This window comes from Colobus angolensis, unplaced genomic scaffold (genome assembly GCF_000951035.1).
Source record: "Colobus angolensis palliatus isolate OR3802 unplaced genomic scaffold, Cang.pa_1.0 Scaffold268, whole genome shotgun sequence".
In the NCBI taxonomy this organism is placed as follows: Eukaryota; Metazoa; Chordata; class Mammalia; order Primates; family Cercopithecidae; genus Colobus; species Colobus angolensis.
In genome coordinates, this window is record NW_012115910.1 from 3,697,823 (window position 1) to 3,714,369 (window position 16,547).

The window sequence follows — 16,547 nt, forward strand, 5'->3', positions numbered from 1 at the left end:
TTCACGTGACTCCACCTTTGTGTGTGCCATAGAGATGAGGGCTTGGACCAGGGTGGTGACACTGCACGTGGGGAGGGAGGTTGGATGAAATTCTATTACGAGGATGCCTCTGAGTAGCTGGGGACAGATTATTTGTTGGGGATAAGTGCGGGCTGGCCATAGATTTGGAGCTGGGGCAAGATTTAATAGTGTGTTGCACGTGTCAGCGAGCCCACCTGATTCATTGTGATCATTAATTCCTGTGATATGTCATCCCCGTGACAATTCAGAAGGGTCAGTCCAAACCCCGCTGCACCCACCCTCCCCTTGACCAGATCCTGTGAAAACAGGCTTGTGTACCTCCCCAACAGCTAGCACATTTCTAAGGTGTTTCTTTCTGGGAATGCTTCCTTTCGATAACCCTTTCTCTATTTTGTTTACTTTATTAGTTTTTACTTGTTTGGGGGACACTGATTTTAAAAAGGCCATAGCACTTAGAAGGCGCTCCTGAAGACAGACCTGAGTATGTATAAGAGTGAATTATTCCTAGGCAGGTAGGAACATTGCCACTCACTCCGTGCCTCTGTGTTGTGGTTTTTAAGGAGGAAGATGAAGGCTCGTGCTCCCCCACCGCCTGGAAAGGCTGCCACTCTGCACGTGCACAGCGACCAGAAGCCCCCCCACGACGGGGCCCTTGGGTCACAGCAGAACTTGGTTTGCATGAAGGAGGCGCTGAGGGCCAGCACTGTGGATGTCACTGTGGTCCTGCCCAGTGGACTGGAGAAGAGAAGCGTGCTCAATGGGAGGTGAGAGCCAGTGCTGCGGGAGGAGTCGCTGTACTCACTTTGCGAGTATAGCGGGGAGAATGGAAAGGCAGATATTGACGTATTGCGTTTTCTCCCTCATCGGGTCTGACCTCAGGGACCTCATGGATATAAATCAGGCCTAGTGACCACTTAGAGCAGCCTGGACTGTCTCACCTGGGGTGGGCTTATGCTAACTGGCCCAGCCATGATGGCTCACCAGATGCTTAGGAGAGCTGGGGCTCCAGGGCTCCCTCCTATGAGGAGGCAGACTCAGAAAGGAGGGCAGGTGCAATGGTGACCTACACCCCCGGGTGGGACAGCAGCCACAGTGTGTCTCAGGCATCCTCGGCTCTGAAGGGACCCAGCCAGGAGGGCAGCCTCCTGAATTAGCCATTCCCACACCTACTTGCAGCAACCTGTGGCGGTGTGCGTACAACTGGCAATCAGCTTTCTAAAGTGAAAATATTTCAGGTTTAGATGAAGGAATAAACCAACCCAATCATGGATTTCCAATTTAAGGGCTTGAATTTGAGACCCTCAGTTCCCACATGCACTCTTCTCAGGACTGATCTGCCTGTGGCTGAGTGTCCCATGCCACTTCACTCACAAAAGGTGCAGCTGAAACATTGGCAAAGCCTCCTTCATCATAGCATTTCAAGTTTATGACCAATAGACTTGCACGTTTTATGTTTGACATTGATCAAAATATATCATAATTTTGTTTGAATAGTTTTGTGCTATTCTTACTGATGCTTTTAGTGATAACCCAATGTGTAATAAAAACTAATGAAGTCACAGAAAAAAGTTGACTATAATTAATACATGTTTTTACTGTAGAGAAGTATGATAGAATGATTAATTACAACAACTTTCAGGCATACATGTATATTTGTGTAGTTCTGATGCAGCAGTGAATTGAAGCAGCTTTTCTAAGAAAACAGGGAGAATAAGAAATGATATAAAATGGACTGGGCATGGTGGCCTGTAGTCCCATCACTTTGGGAGGCCGAGGCAGGCAGATCACTTGAGGTCAGAAGTGTGAGACCAACCTGGCCAAAATAGTGAAACCCTATCTCTACTAAAAATGCAAAATAATTAGCCAGGCATAGTGGTGCATGCCTGTAGTCCCAGCTACTGGGGAGGCTGAGGCAGGAGAATTGCTTGAACCCAGGAGACAGAGGTTGCAGTGAACCAAGATCGTGCCATTGCACTCCAGCCTGGGCAACAAGAGCGAAACTTAATCTCCAGAAAAAAAGAAATGATATAAAATGTTTTATTCTTACGAAGCAGTTTGCTTAAGTAATTTTAATGGATAATGGGGAAAATTAAATCACCCTGGGTGTTTTTATTCTCACAGATGCCTTTTAAAAAGTGATGTAAGCATTGTATTTTAAAATACCAGTATTTAGATTATAGTTGAAATTACCTAATCCTTTGCAACTATTTTGTTACTTTTTCAAATTAACCAGTTTATAATCAAAATTCCAGGTGATAGTTTAATTGGCAAAGGGGTACATACGTTTTTCAAAAGTATTTTATGAGATAAGTGAATAAAAATTTGGGGGGCATTGCTCGAGGCCTCGGAATATGCCTAGGACTGGAACTGTTGAGTCATGGGATGCAGTATTGCAGCTGCACCAGGTGAGGCCAACCTGCTTTCCAGTGTGATGCCACTGGGCTGGAACCAGGGGTGGCTCCTCAGTGGGGGTCCTGTGGCTGTGGTCATAGCAGGAGGGCTCAGGCACAATTAGCTATCTACAGCAGATCAAGGTGGGAGGTGCCTGGGCTCAAAGCCTGGTCTACCGGAAGCCACTGTCTCTTGCGGCAGTTCGATAGGCTCTCCCTCCAGGGTTCATAAACAGTGGAGTGACAGGAGTTTCTGTGAGTTTCTTTGTTTTATAAAGTAGTCGTAGGCCACGGTACACTTTTCCTATACAACTTTGTAACTTAAGAAATTAGTCACATTATTATAGTTTTAAAAGACACTTTAGCATATGCATGAAATTTTCTCAGTGAGTATATTAGGGTTTACTCGCTGTTCTTATATTTTAGCCCAATTCCTAGGTGCATATTTTGTTTAGAAAATGGCATTGTGGCCCAGGCGCAATGGTTCACACTTGTAATCCCAGCACTTTGGGAGACTGAGGTGGGCGGATCACCTGATGTCAGGAGTTAAAGACCAGCCTGGCCAACATGGCAAAACTCCGTCTCTACTAAAAATACAAAAAAATTAGCTGGATGTGGTGGCAGATAATCTGTAATCCCAGCTACTCGGGAGACTGAGGCAGGGGAATTGCTTGAACCCAGGCGGTGGAGATTGTGGTGAGCCGAGATCATGCCATTACACTACAGCCTGGGCAACAAGAGTGAAACTCCATCTTGGGGGAAAAAAAAAAAAAAAAGAAAGAAAAGGAAATAAAATGGCATTGTGGATCATGTCTTAATTCTGCAGTTCATGGGTCCAGTTTTACAAATGCATGAGGAAAGAATAGAATGCCCATTCCAAAAGTAAAAATATTATTTTTTAAAAATGCTTTCATTTCTTTTATTTCCCTTATAAAGTAGAGGTTGCCACCATGTAGTTTTGTAATGTAGTGACTGAGAATAGGTGCAGCCTTAGAGATGGAGTGTTAAAATAACGTTATATTTCTTAAGTAGTGAATTATTATCCCCTCTCATGGTTTCCTGAAGCATCAGTGAGTTATAGCAGCAGCTGTGAGCTGCCTCCAGTGGGTCTTTGGTGGGATGACTATTGTGGATGCAGCAGCTCCTTGCTTTGGGAATTGGTTTTATGTTATGCTCTTTAGTAATATAAGAGTGGGCTGCAGTTAAATTCCTGACCCTTACTTAAAATAGATCTACTTATTTTTTGTCGTTGTGGTTTCTCTCTTCTGTCTTAAAAAGTGGGTTTAGTAAAGAACATGCCACCTTTTCATAGGATAAGCAAGGAGTTTGTAATTTATAGTCAGCCCCTTAACTGTGTTATTCCCTGACATGAAATATTCCGCAAAGGAAACACATTAGTAATTGGATGCTGATAATCCCATTTGGAAAATCAGTGATTTTTTTTTTTTTTCAGCTTCCCTTGAATTTAGAAACATAAATAAAAGTTGCAGTCTGTTCTTACAGATTAAAACATGAGAATTGGTGCTCTGGGCCATTCACAGGGGGAAATGTTCTGGCCTACCTTAAGGATGGTATTACCAGCACCCCACACAGCTGCTAGACAGAGGCCACCATCACATCACTTTAATTGAGGCACAAGAAAAGAAAAGATCTTTCAGTCAGGTGCAGTGGCTCATGCCTGTAATCCCAGCACTTTGGGAGGCTGAGGTGGGCAGATCACCTGAGGTCAGGAGTTCGAGACCAGCCTGGCCAACCTGTCTCTACTAAAAGTAAAAAAAAATTAGCTGGGCATGGTGGTGCTTGCCTGTAATCCCAGCTACTCGGGAAGTTGAGGCAGGAGAGTCACTTGAACCCAGGAGGCAGAGGTTGCAATGAGCCAAGATTGTGCCTGTGCACTCCGGCCTGGGCAAGAGTGACACTCCGTCTAAAAAAAAAAAAAGAAAAGATCTTCGAAGAGGTCTTTACAAAAGGGTGTCAGGTATTTAGTGTGTTGGGCTTTATCGTTGTGATGTGGTCAGTGCCTTGCAGCCAAGCTGGTGTTCAAGGCCAAGGGCTGGGGCAGAAGAAGGCAAGCCTTCCTTTTGCAGAAGAGAGGAAATCTGCCTCATTTTCAGTCCTGTGATTCTGCCTCTACAGGGCATTACACCCCCTTTACAACAGACAACCTTAGACCTGTGCAGGGAGTTTTAGGTCCCTGTCCTTGTGAAACAGCATAGGACTCTTGCAGCAACAGGTGTTGGGCCTCCATGTTCCTTCTGTAGAGGACTCACCTGTTCTCAGGTACAAGGGAAGGGAGGCTGGGAGGGACCTTCAGCCCTCTCTGTCCTGTGAAAGTATTGATGGAGCACATGTGTGGTCTCCTGGAGGACTCTGAAGGGCTGTGGCCTTGGCCTTGCACTCTTAGGTATGAGGTCCTGGCCCTGGAGTCTGCGGGAAGTAACCTTTGAGAGGACAGCTTTGCTGCCATGCACTGTTGAGTAGGCCCCAAGAAGGCTGTTCTGAAAGTTATAAGGTTACAAGTCAGGTGCACCTTGGTGTGATTATGCTTCTATTGGAAGACTACCCTTTTCAATAGAGTAAATTCCTGGGAGCCAGAGCCCACTTTGGTAACCTGGACTTTTTTTTTTTTTTTTGAGATGGAGTCTTGCTCTGCCACCTAGGCTGGAGTGCAATGGCACAATCTCGGCTCACTGCAACTTCCGCCTCTCAAGTTCAAGCAATTCTCCTGGTCAGTCTCCTGAGCAGCTGGGATTACAAGCGCCTGCCACTACGCCCGGCTAATTTTTGTATTTTTAGTAGAGGCGGGGTTTCACCATGTTGGCCAGGGTGGTCTCAAACTCCTGACCTCAAGTGATCTGCCTGCCTCGGCCTCCCAAAGTGCTGGGATTACAGACGTGAGCCACTGCACCTGGCCAGCATTGTCTTTTAAGTTTTGAAATGTGGATGCCTTTATAGAAGGCATTCCCTCTCCAGTTAGCGACAACCCGCATCTGTCCCTGAACTCACATCGTGAGAGCCCTCAAAGACTGGTAGCAGCTGCTTGGCCTCAGGAGGTGTTTCGGTTTGTGAGGGCTTGGCCAGCTCTCGGAGGTCTGACACCATCCTCCTCACTGTGGCTCTGGTGTTAGTCATGGGTTCCGTTTCTGGTGACGTGGCTTCTGATTTGCATCTGCGAGGTAGGCCCCTGCCCACCTCAGTTGACAGGCCTGGGACCCAGGCCTCTCTGAAACTGCATCCTTACAGAGACCTCAGCCTCACACCTAGGGTCCTGCCTCTCTAGCCAACAGACTTCCCGGTTCTGGGCTTCCTCAGGTCACCTGTCTCCACATTGACCCTTTTTGTATTCTGCCGACGTGTTCCTTTGTGTAGGGCCTTGTTGGCACGAGCTGCCTGTAGTGCAGCAGGCCACAAGCTTTTTGGCACAAGGGACTGGTTTTGTGGAAGACAGTTTTTCCACAGACCAGGCCAGGGATGGCTTTGGGATGATTCAAGCGCATTATGTGTATCATTAGGTTCTCATAAGGAGTGCATGCACAGTTCACAATAGGGTTGACACTCCTGTGAGAATCGAATGCCACTGTGGTCGCACAAGAGATGGAGCTCAGGGGGAAATGCTTCCTTCTTCACTGCTCACCTGTTATGCGACCTGGCTTCTAACACACCATTGACCAGTCCTCGTCTGTGGCGGGGGGCTGGGGACCACTGCTGTAGAAGACCCACATTAAGCCGTTAGACTGGACTCTCTCCCAGGGCTTGACTCTGTTACTCCAGAGTCTGCCTCATCCAGAGCTTAGGTCCCACACAAAAAACTAGGCCACTCTGAACCAGTTTAAGATTTGACAGTTCATGCAAATTAAGTTTGTTTTAACTTTGTGTTGGGAAGTAGCTACAGCTACCTTAAAGTGATTTGTAAACTTGGCACTGAGTGACCTGTTTACTTAACACGTATGTGCTAAGTGTGCGTGTCCTGGGTACTTAGAGTCTAGTAATTCTTAAAGTAGGGTTCCAGACCAGCAGCAATGGACTTGTTAGAAATGCAAATTCCCAGCCCCTCCCCAGACCCCCTGAGTAGAAATACTGGGGAGGAGCCCAGCAACCTGTGTTTCAGCAAGCCCTGAAGGTTCAGATTGCATATTAAAGTTGCAGTCCCCTGCTGTGGTGCATGTCACTGGCTCTGCTAGATGTCAGGGATACTTGATGAGTATGCGGTCCTAAGAGCGAGCCCAAGGTCTCACTGGTGGGGTGGCATGAACAGGGGGACTATAGGAATGATTTGTGTCAGTGGCTCAAGAACGACCCTTGGCAGCCTCATCACAGAGTATTTTTCAGTCCATTTCCACACTGAATGGGGTCTGAGGATCTGGTAGGACAGCTGGCTTGTAATGTAGATAGAAGTCCCCTCAATTAGAGACGAGTAATTCATTAATTGGCCAGGGTGTGATGGAAATGGAAGTAGGACTTGGCCTCTCTGACATCCATGTGTGTTCCCCAAGCAATCTTTTGCTGTTGCCTGCTTTCTGAGTGACAGTGGCCCCTCTGCACTAGGACGGGTATTGGGACAGGCTGTCCGTTTCTCATCTAGGGCTCTGCTAAGATTTCAAAAAGAACCACCTACGAAAGAAAACCAGTTTTTTTTTTTTTTCTAATTGAAGTCACTGACTCAAACAAAAAAAAATTTTGACATCTGTACACATTTGGAAAATATTATTTTTAAAGAAGTATAATAATTATACTCACTTGTTAAGTTTAAAATCAGAGACCACAACAAATACAAAAAAAAAAAAAAAGTAACATTTACCTCTACCTTATGAGTACTTAAAAGGCATTTGGGGGAACAGAGGTAAGGAAGTTAGAGGTAAAAACGATGTTGAGGAGGAAGGGGAGAGAAACCTGAAAGGCCTGTTCTTATAACCCCCACTACCCCTGCTATCTTAATTTTATGGTAATCATTCCATTTTGTTACTGTCTTTTATCTTTCCATTGAACCTGGGATTTAACCTGAATATAGATAGATGAGAGGAAGAGAAGGAGAGGCAGAGAGAGAAGGAAAGAGATTGAGACTTTCTTGATGTCTGTGAAGTCAACGAAAATGGCGATCCTATGGGATCATCCCTGAGGCCAGGGAGAGCCATAGCCCTAGTCACTTTCCTAACATACCTGACTCTGTTTGATATTCTGGGAGGGTCTAACTCTCTTAGTTTTATTCTTTGTACAGTCAGAGAAACTATTCTGCATTGTTTCAAAGATGCTGCTTTGAAAGGGTCTAATATCTTGGTATTTGCTGAGAGCAGGATGGCATTTGGCAACATACAGACAGGTGATCCTTTGCCCTGCACTAGGCGAATGCCTTACTATGTAGAATCCAAAATAGAACAGGTGAGAACAAATTAACTCGTTTATTTAGCAAGCACTGACCTTGTGCCTACTACATGCCTGGCACTGTGCTTGGTGCCTTAAAAATGTTACTTCACGTAAAACTCTATCCACCCTGTGAGGTGGGCACTGTCATTCTGCTCTCACCAGTAATAAAACTGAGGCACAAAGGATGCAGTCAACGCCACCCAGGTCAGAGAGGCAGTGAGCAGTGGTACCAGGATTCCATCCCAGGAAGGCTGCTCCGAGCGCCATCACTGCACCCAGTGCTGATGTGGGAAATCACGCCCAATCCCTAATCAAAGGGCAAAGCTGCAGATCAGGGTGGGGCTGCTCTATCAGAGGTAGTGAGGAGGGATGGCCAGACCCAGGAGGTGGCGAGAATGTGTGAGTGGCCAGACAGCCTCTTCCACTTGCCCGTGGCCCAGTGACCTACTGAGGTCTTGTGGAGGGATGTACTAGTGACACCCAATTAGAGAATCATTAATCCTTTGTCCTCAGGAGATGAGAGGCAGGTTGGGATCTGATGACGTGTAAGGAAAACCCACAGGGAGTAGGCAGCAGCTCTGCTTCTCTGTCCATTGTTGGGTGCTGCCGTTGTCCCAAGGGTGGCCTCTCTCTGGGTGAATTCTCCAGTACCATCAAAGGAGGCTTGAAAGAACTGGCGGACTGTTTGGAGTTTGGCATTTGAAAATGTCAGCCAGTAGCAACTTAAAGGGCGTGGTGCAGAGTACCAGAAACGGCATCCCCTCACACCTTGCTGGGCAAAGACATGCTCCAGAAAAGTGTGTAGTGGAAAAGTAGTCAATCAAGCTGCATTTTACATGAGCCTGGGAAGGGTCACATGGAGTGTCAAACCCTGCAGGAAACGTCATAAAACAAGTTCCTGCTATTGGACGCATGTCCTCACAGGGTCGAGCTTGTGTGTGTCCAGGTTTTTTATGCTGCCAAGTCAGGTCTTCCTTAGAAAACTGTGTTTACCTGGCACAAGTAGAGGCAGCCCCAGAGAGAGCAAAGCAGCAGCCAAAGTTGGAGCTCCCGGCAGCCCCCAAACCTCCCACTTTCATGTGGAAGACCCGCTGTCCTGGGTGCAGGTTCCAGCCCTGGGAAGGGATGGTGTCTGAGGTCTCCTCCAGGTTGAGAGGGTAACTGTGCCCTGCAAGTAACTGAAGCACATCTGATAACCCATGTCTGTGGGGACTGGGTTTTATTATCATGTTCTTACAGTGTTTGGGGGCATAGTTTTGCCTCCCCGCAATTTAAATTTGGGTAGGTGGGTTGTTGATGATCTACTCCCACCCTCAACTGCTGAAGGTGTCATGGCAGCTTTCACATGAGGAGCACTCGCCAGGCAGAGCTGCCTTCACGGGGTGGGGCATGGATGCAAAGGCCCACATGGTGGAGGACTGACCAGCAGATTGTGGAGATCCATTTAGCGCACAAGGTGGAGATTTGGGCACTCAACTATTTATTTGGCTGGAATTAATATACTCCTCTGTGAGCACGCCGCATACTAGCTTCTGTTGTGGCCGGGTGGGATTATTCTCTGTGCGTGGGAAAAGCAATGGAGCCCCCGGACTGTCTATTCCCTTTCACCTCTCTAGATGCTCCATACCTGTCTCCAGTTATTGGACTAAAAGAACAGAGGATCACAGTAGTAGCATTTGTGCAATTTTTTGTGTTCTTTGACAACTGATCTGTATCTGTTTACTGGGTAGACACAGCCTCTTGGTGGGGATTAGAGGGAAAGCGAGTCAGGTCAGATGGAGTGAGAGTGGACCCCAGCTCCCCTGCCTCATGGAAACCCAGGGACCAGCTCCCCATCCTCAGACCACAAGAGGACTGGAGGACACCATGGGCGGTGCACGGTGTGCCCACAGGCTCATCACAGATACACAGGATGTGATCAGGAGCCTGTGGTGTTCGCATATTTAAGAAGTCTATTCCCTATGCTGAGGGTTCTCTGTGGACTGTCGTGTCTGCAGGTGCATGGTGATGTTCTCCCTGTTTTGTTTCCTGGAGCTCTTCATTGAGATGAAGGTTTTTACCCAGGATCTGAAAGAATCAGAACTCATGGTAGTTATTAGCCTGCAAGCCCTGCTGTGAGGTTCTGGAGGGTTGGGGCTGCCCGGGCCCCACCAGCTGCTCCCGCCACCACCAGCACCCATTTCCCAGGGGTGTCTAGTATCTTCCTCATTGGCACCTGCTGTTCCTTAATCACTTCCTGGAGAGTGGATGAGGGTAAATATTGTCATGGAGATAGCTTTGAGCATTGCTTGTGTCAATGAGAACATTATCGATGCTCTTTTCTTGTAGCAGTGGGATGAGAAAGAAGGCACTTTAGGGATTCTTGCAGGATTGGGTTTGCCTGTGGGTTTATGGCTCAGTGTTAGGGACCCGCAGCTCATGCTCAGGGTCACGGAGGAATGAATGAGAATCTCTGGCTGGTCAGGCATCTAGGGCTTTGCAAGTGTTTTGAGGTCAGAGACAAAATTTTATTTCTTTTAGAGTTTTCCAATTGGCCTAGTAACACACTGCACCCACTAGGTGATCTGTAATCACTTGTTAAATTAAATATGTACTTTTATGCCAGTTTCCTTCCATTTCCTTAACCAAAAAATAAATGTCCACTGTCCCAAGTATCTATTGGGAAAAGTAATTTTTTTTTCTTGTGTTTTATTTTCAGCTTTATTGGGAATGTAATTGACAAATAGAAATGGTGTATATTGAAGGTGTACAGCTTGATGTTGATTTACATGTGTATTTGTGAAATCGCCACAAAGTAGTTAACACATTCATCACCTTACAGACTTGTGTGTGTGTGTGTGTGTGTGTGTGTAGTGAGAACACTGAAGGTCAACTCTTGTAGCACATTTCAAGTATACAGTGCAGTATTGTCAGCTGCAGTCCTCATGGTGGACATTAGACACCAGATCTCCAGAGCTTACTTGTCCTTTGTAACAGAAACTGTGTGTCTTTGATCACCTTCCTATTGCCCAGCCCCTGTAACCACCATTCTACTCTCTGCTTCTAGGAGTTCAACTATTTTAGATTCCACATATAAGTGAATCAGGTGGTGTTTGTCTTTCTCTCTGGCTTTTACTTAGTATAGTGTCCTCCAGCTTCATCCATGTTGTCACATGTGGCAGGATTTCCTTCTCTAAATTTTAAGGCTGTATAATACTTCATTGTATATACATGCCACATTTTCTTTATCCATTCATCCATTGACCGTCATTTAGGTTACTTCCACTTCTTGGCTATTGTGAATACTGCTGCAGTAGATATTGTGAATAGTGCTGCAGTAGATATGGGAGTGCAGATATCTCTTAAAAGTTCTGATATCATTTTCTTCTTCTTCTTTTTTTTTTTTTTTTTTTGAGACAGAGCCTCACTCTGTCAACCAGGCTGGAATATAGTGGCGCGATCTCGGCTCAATGCAACCTCTGCCTCCTGGGTTCAAGCAGTTCTCCTGCCTCAGCCTTCCGAGTAACTGGGTTTACAGGAATGCGCTGCCACGCCTGGCTAATTTTTGTATTTGTAATGGAGACAGGGTTTTGCCATGTTGCCCAGGCTGGTCTTGAACTCTTGACCTCAGGTGATTTGCCTGCCTCAGCTTCCCAAAGCGCTAGGATTACAGGCGTGAACCACTGTGCCTGGCCCATTTTCTTTAGAAATATATACCCACAACTGGGATTGGTGGATTATATGGTAATTCTATTTTTAATTTTTTGAAGAACCATCAGACAGTATACCATAATGGTTGTACCAATTTACATTCCTGCCAGCAATGTTCAAGGTTTTCCTTTTCTCTGCATTGTCATCAACAATTGTTATTTTTTGTCTTTTTGGTAAAATTGCCATTCTAACAGGTGTGAGGTGATATTGTGGTTTTGAATTGCACTTTCCTGATGGTGATGTTTAATATACCTGTTGACAATTTGTATGTCTTATTTTGAGAAATATCTATTCAGGTCCTTGGCCCATTTTAAGGGGGTTATTTGCTATTGAGTTGTTTGAGTTCTTTATCTATTTTGGATATTAACCCCTTAATTGGATATGTGGCTGTCAAGTATTTTCTCCCATTCCATAAATTGCCCTTCTCTCTGTTGACTGTTCCTTTGCTGGACAGAAGCCTTTTAGCTCGATGCAGTCCCATTTGTCTATTTTTGCTTTTGCTTTCTATGCTTTTAGTGTCTTACCTACCAAAAAAAAAAAGAAAAAAAAGAAAAACAAAAACAAACAAAAAACTGCCCAGACCAATGTCATGAAGCTTTTTCCTGTGTTTTCTTCTCATACTTTTATGGCTTCAAATCTTATATTTAAGTGTTTATAATCTATTTTGAGTTTTTTTTTTTTTGTATATAGAGTGAGATAAGGGTCAGATTTCATTTTCTGCATGTGGATATTCAGTTTTCCTGGCACTGTTTATTGAAGAGATAGTCCTTTCCCCATTGTGATTTCTTGGCATCCTTGGCAAAGATCTGCTGGCTCTCAATGCATGGATTTATTTTTGGGCCCTCTATTTTGTTCCATTAGACTACATGTTTGATTTTCTGCAAGTACCATACTGTTTTGTGTACTATAGCTATATAACATATTTTGAAATCAGGATGTTTGATACCTCCAGGTTTGTTCTTCTTTCTTAAGATATCTTTGAGTATTCAAGATCTTTTATTGTTCCATATGAATTTTTGAATTGTTTCTTTTCTATTTCTGTAAAGAATACCAATGGGATTTTGATAGGGATTGCATTGAACCTGTAGATCTTTTTGTGAGGTATGGAAATTTTAACAATATTATTCTAATCCATGAACATAGAACATCTTTACATTTTTCTGTGTCTCCTTTGATTTCTTTCATCAATGTATTATAATATTCAGTGTACCGATCTTTCATCTGTTTGGTTAAGTTTATTCCTAAGTATTGTATTATTTATTGTTACTATTTTCCTACTTTCTTAATTTCCTTTTTAAATAGATCATTGTTTATGTATAGAAATGCCACTGATTTTTTTTTTTGGCCAGGTGTGGTGGCTCACGCCTGTAATCCCAGCACTTTGGGAGGCCAAGGTGGATGGCTCATGAGGTCAAGAGATTGAGACCATCCTGGCCAACATGGTGAATCCCTGTCTCTACTAAAAATACAAAAATTAGCTGGGTGTGGTGGTACACGCCTGTAGTCCCAGCAGCTCGGGAGGCTGAGGCAGGAGAATCACTTGAACCCAAGAGGTGGAGATTGCAGTGAGCTGAGATAGTGCCACTGCGCTCCAGCCTGGTGACAGAGTGAGACTCTGAAAAAAAAAAAAAAAAAGCCACTGATTTTTTGTATTGATTTTATATTAAGCAACTTTAGTAAAATTGTTTATTACTTTTAACAGTTTTTTCTTGTTATTGAGTTTTCAGAGCTTTCTATGTATATGATCATACCACTTGTAAACAGGGATAATTTCAGTTATTTTTTGATGTATGTGCCTTTTATTTATTTTTCTTGTCCAGTGCCTCTGGCTAGGACTACCAGTACTGTAGTGAATAGAAGTTGTAAGAGCGGACATCCTTGCTTTGTATGGACCTTAAAAGCTTTCAGTTTTTCTTGATTATAATGTTAGCTGTGAGCTTTTTGTAATGGTTTTTATAATGTTGAAGTAAATTCCTTCTCTGCCTTTTTTCGGTGAGAGTTTTAGCGTGCATGGATATTGAGTCTTGTCAGATGCTTTTCTGTATCCATTGAGACGATTATGTAGCTCCTGTGTTTCCTTCTGTTGATGTGTTGTGTCACATTGATTAATTTGCAAATGTTGAACCATCCTTGCATCTCAGGGAGAAATCCTACTTAGTTTTGGAGTATAATCCATTCAATGTGCTGTTGAATTTTGTATGCTAGTATTTTACTTAGGATTTCTGCATCCATGTTCATCAGGGATATTAGCCTATAGTATTCTTTTATTTTGGAGTCTTTGTCTGACTTGGGTGTCAGCATGATTCTAGCCTCATAAAATTTGTTTGGAAATACTTCCTCTTTTTCTTTTTTTTTTTTGGAAGAGTTTAAAAAGCACTAGTATCAATTATTCCTTGACTATTTGATAGTGTTCTTCATTGAATCGATTTGGTCCTGGACTTTTCTGTGTGTGATGAGATTTAATTGCCAATTTAATCTCTTTATTTGTTATTGGTCTCTTCAGGATTTCTATTTCTCCTTGATTCAATTTTGGTAGGTTATATATGTCGAGGAATTTATCCTTTTTTTTTTTTTTTTTAGGGATTATGTGATTTGTTAGTGTATTTTTGTAATACTGCCTAGTAATCTTTTTTATTCATATTTCTAAGATATTTGTTACAATATCTCCTCTTTCAGTTTTTAAGTCTTCTCTCTTCTTTTAATACAGCCAAGAGTTTTTTTTTTTTAATTTTTCTGTTCTCTTATTTCAATTATCTTTGCTGTAATCTTTATTATTAACTTCCTTATGCTAACTTAGGGCTCAGTTTGTTTTTATTCTTGTTCCCTGAAGTGTAAAGTTAGGTTGTTTATTTGAGATCTTCCTTCTCCTCCTCTTCCTCCTCTTCCTCACTATTATTATTATTATTTTTCCAGATGAAGTCTCGCTCTGTCACCCAGGCTGGAGTGCAGTGGTGTGATCTCGGATTACTGCAAACTCTGCCCTCTAGGTTCAAGCAGTTCTCCTGACTCAGCCTCCCAAGTAGCTGGGATTACAAGCCTGTGCCACCACGCCTGGCTAATTTTTATATTTTTAGTAGAGACGGGGTTTTACTGTGTTGGCCAGGCTGTTCTCGAACTCCTGACCTCAAGTGATCCCCTGCCTTGGCCTCCCAAAGTGCTGTGATTACAGATGTGAGCCACTGCGTCCGGCCCTTCCTTCTTTTTAAATGTAGGATCTTACTGCTATAAACTTCCCTATTAGTGTTAGTTTTGTTCCATCCCATAAGTTTTGATAACTTTTGTTTTCATGTTCATTTGTCTCAAGATATTTCCTAAATTCCCTTTTGATTTCTCCTTTGACTCAGTGGCTGCTCAAGATTGTATTGTGCAGTTTCCATGTACTGTAGTTCTCCCTATCTGTGGGGGATTTGTTCTTAAACCTCTGGTGAATGCTTGAAATCACAGATAGTACTAAAGTTTATATATACTGTGTTTTTTCCTATACGTACACATCTATAATAAAATTTAATTATAAATTGGATATAGTAAGAGATTGACAATGAATCAATTTAAAAATAAAATATAACAATTGTAACCATATAGTTATAATAGTTATCATACACTGTGGCTATAACTTTTGCAGATTGAGGCACAACAGCAAAACTAGCATGAATTTCTTTTTTCTTCTTCACAATTTTAGGGATAGAAGATTCTTTTTTACCGTAGATCTTAGCAACCTCAGCCTACTTTTTTCTCTTTCCTTACTAAGTCAAGAACTTTTACCTTTTCACTTAATGGATGCACTTTATGGCTTTTCTTTGGCATCTAAATAGCCAGCATCACTACTCTTGAGGTTTGAGGGTGTTATTGAGTAAAGTAAGGGTGACTGAAACACAAGCACTGCAATACTATGACAAGTGATCTGATAACAGAGATGGCTATGAAGTGACTAGTGGTCGGGTAGAGTATACAGTGTGAATACATTGGACAAAGGGATGGTTGATGTCCCAGGCAGGATGAGGCAGGATGGTGCAAGATTTCATCACACTGATTAAATTTGTGAGTTGCTTATTTATGAAATTTTCCATTTAATATCTTCAGACTGCAGGTAAAATGATATTACAGAAGGTGAATGCCATGTTTGTATTTTTTTTTCATTCTTAAAAATACTGTTATTGATTGCTAATGTCATTCCATTATGGCTGGAAAAGGCACTTGGAAGATTTTTGTCTTACTAAAATTTTCAGACCTCTTTTGACACCTAACTTGTTATATACCCTGAAGAATGTTCCATATGCTCTTGAGAAGAATCTGTATTTTTCTGATATTAGATGGCAATTATGCATCTTAGGTCAATTTGGTCTATAGTGTTGTTCAGTTATTCTATTTTCTTATTGACTGATTTTCTACCAGAATGATCTATCCATTTTAGAGAGTAAAGTTTTGAAGTCTCTTCCTATTATTGTATTATTACTGTATTGCTATCTCTTTCTTCCTTCAGATTTATCAATGTAATACTTTAGATATTTAGGTGCTTTCATGTTGGTGGTACAAGTATTAATATTTATAACTATTGGGTCTTTCTGTTCAATTGTCCCTTATATCATTATATAATGACATTTGTCACATGACGGTTTGGACTTAAACCCTATTTTATTTAATGACAGTATAGCTACTCCCTTCCTTCCTTCCTTCCTTCCTTCCTTCCTTCCTTCCTTCCTTCCTTCCTTCCTTCCTTCCTTTCCTTCTTTCCTTCTTTCTTTCTTTTGTCTCACTCTGTCGCCCAGGCTGGAGTACAGTGGCACCATCTCGGCTCACTGCAATCTCCGTCTCCTGGGTTCAAGCAATTCTCCTGCCTCAGCCTCCTGAGTAGCAGGGATTAAAGGCACCCACCACCGTGCCCACCTAATTTTTGGTATTTTTAGTAGGGATGGGGTTTCACCATGTTGGCCAGGCTGGTCTCGAACTCCTGACCTCGTGATGCACCCACCTCAGCTTCCCAAAGTGCTGCGATTAGAGGTGTGAGCCACCGCGCCCGGCTCCTTTCTTTAACCTTTCTCATGAAATATCATTCTTCATTCTTTATTTTCAACCTCTGTGTCCTTA

At 43.1% G+C, this 16,547-nt stretch overlaps 1 protein-coding gene across 4 annotated transcripts in view; it reads left to right on the forward strand.

Annotated features, from left to right (window-relative positions):
- Positions 1 to 587: 587 nt before the first annotated feature.
- Positions 588 to 16,547, forward strand: part of COBL (cordon-bleu WH2 repeat protein) — a 208,826-nt gene continuing 192,866 nt past the window's right edge. For all 4 annotated transcript variants that reach the window (XM_011947522.1, XM_011947523.1, XM_011947524.1 and 1 more), the window contains exon 1: positions 588 to 785. In XM_011947522.1, coding sequence (XP_011802912.1) covers positions 589 to 785 — 197 coding nt within the window. In that variant the 5' untranslated portion in view covers position 588. The remainder of the gene's footprint in view (positions 786 to 16,547) is intronic.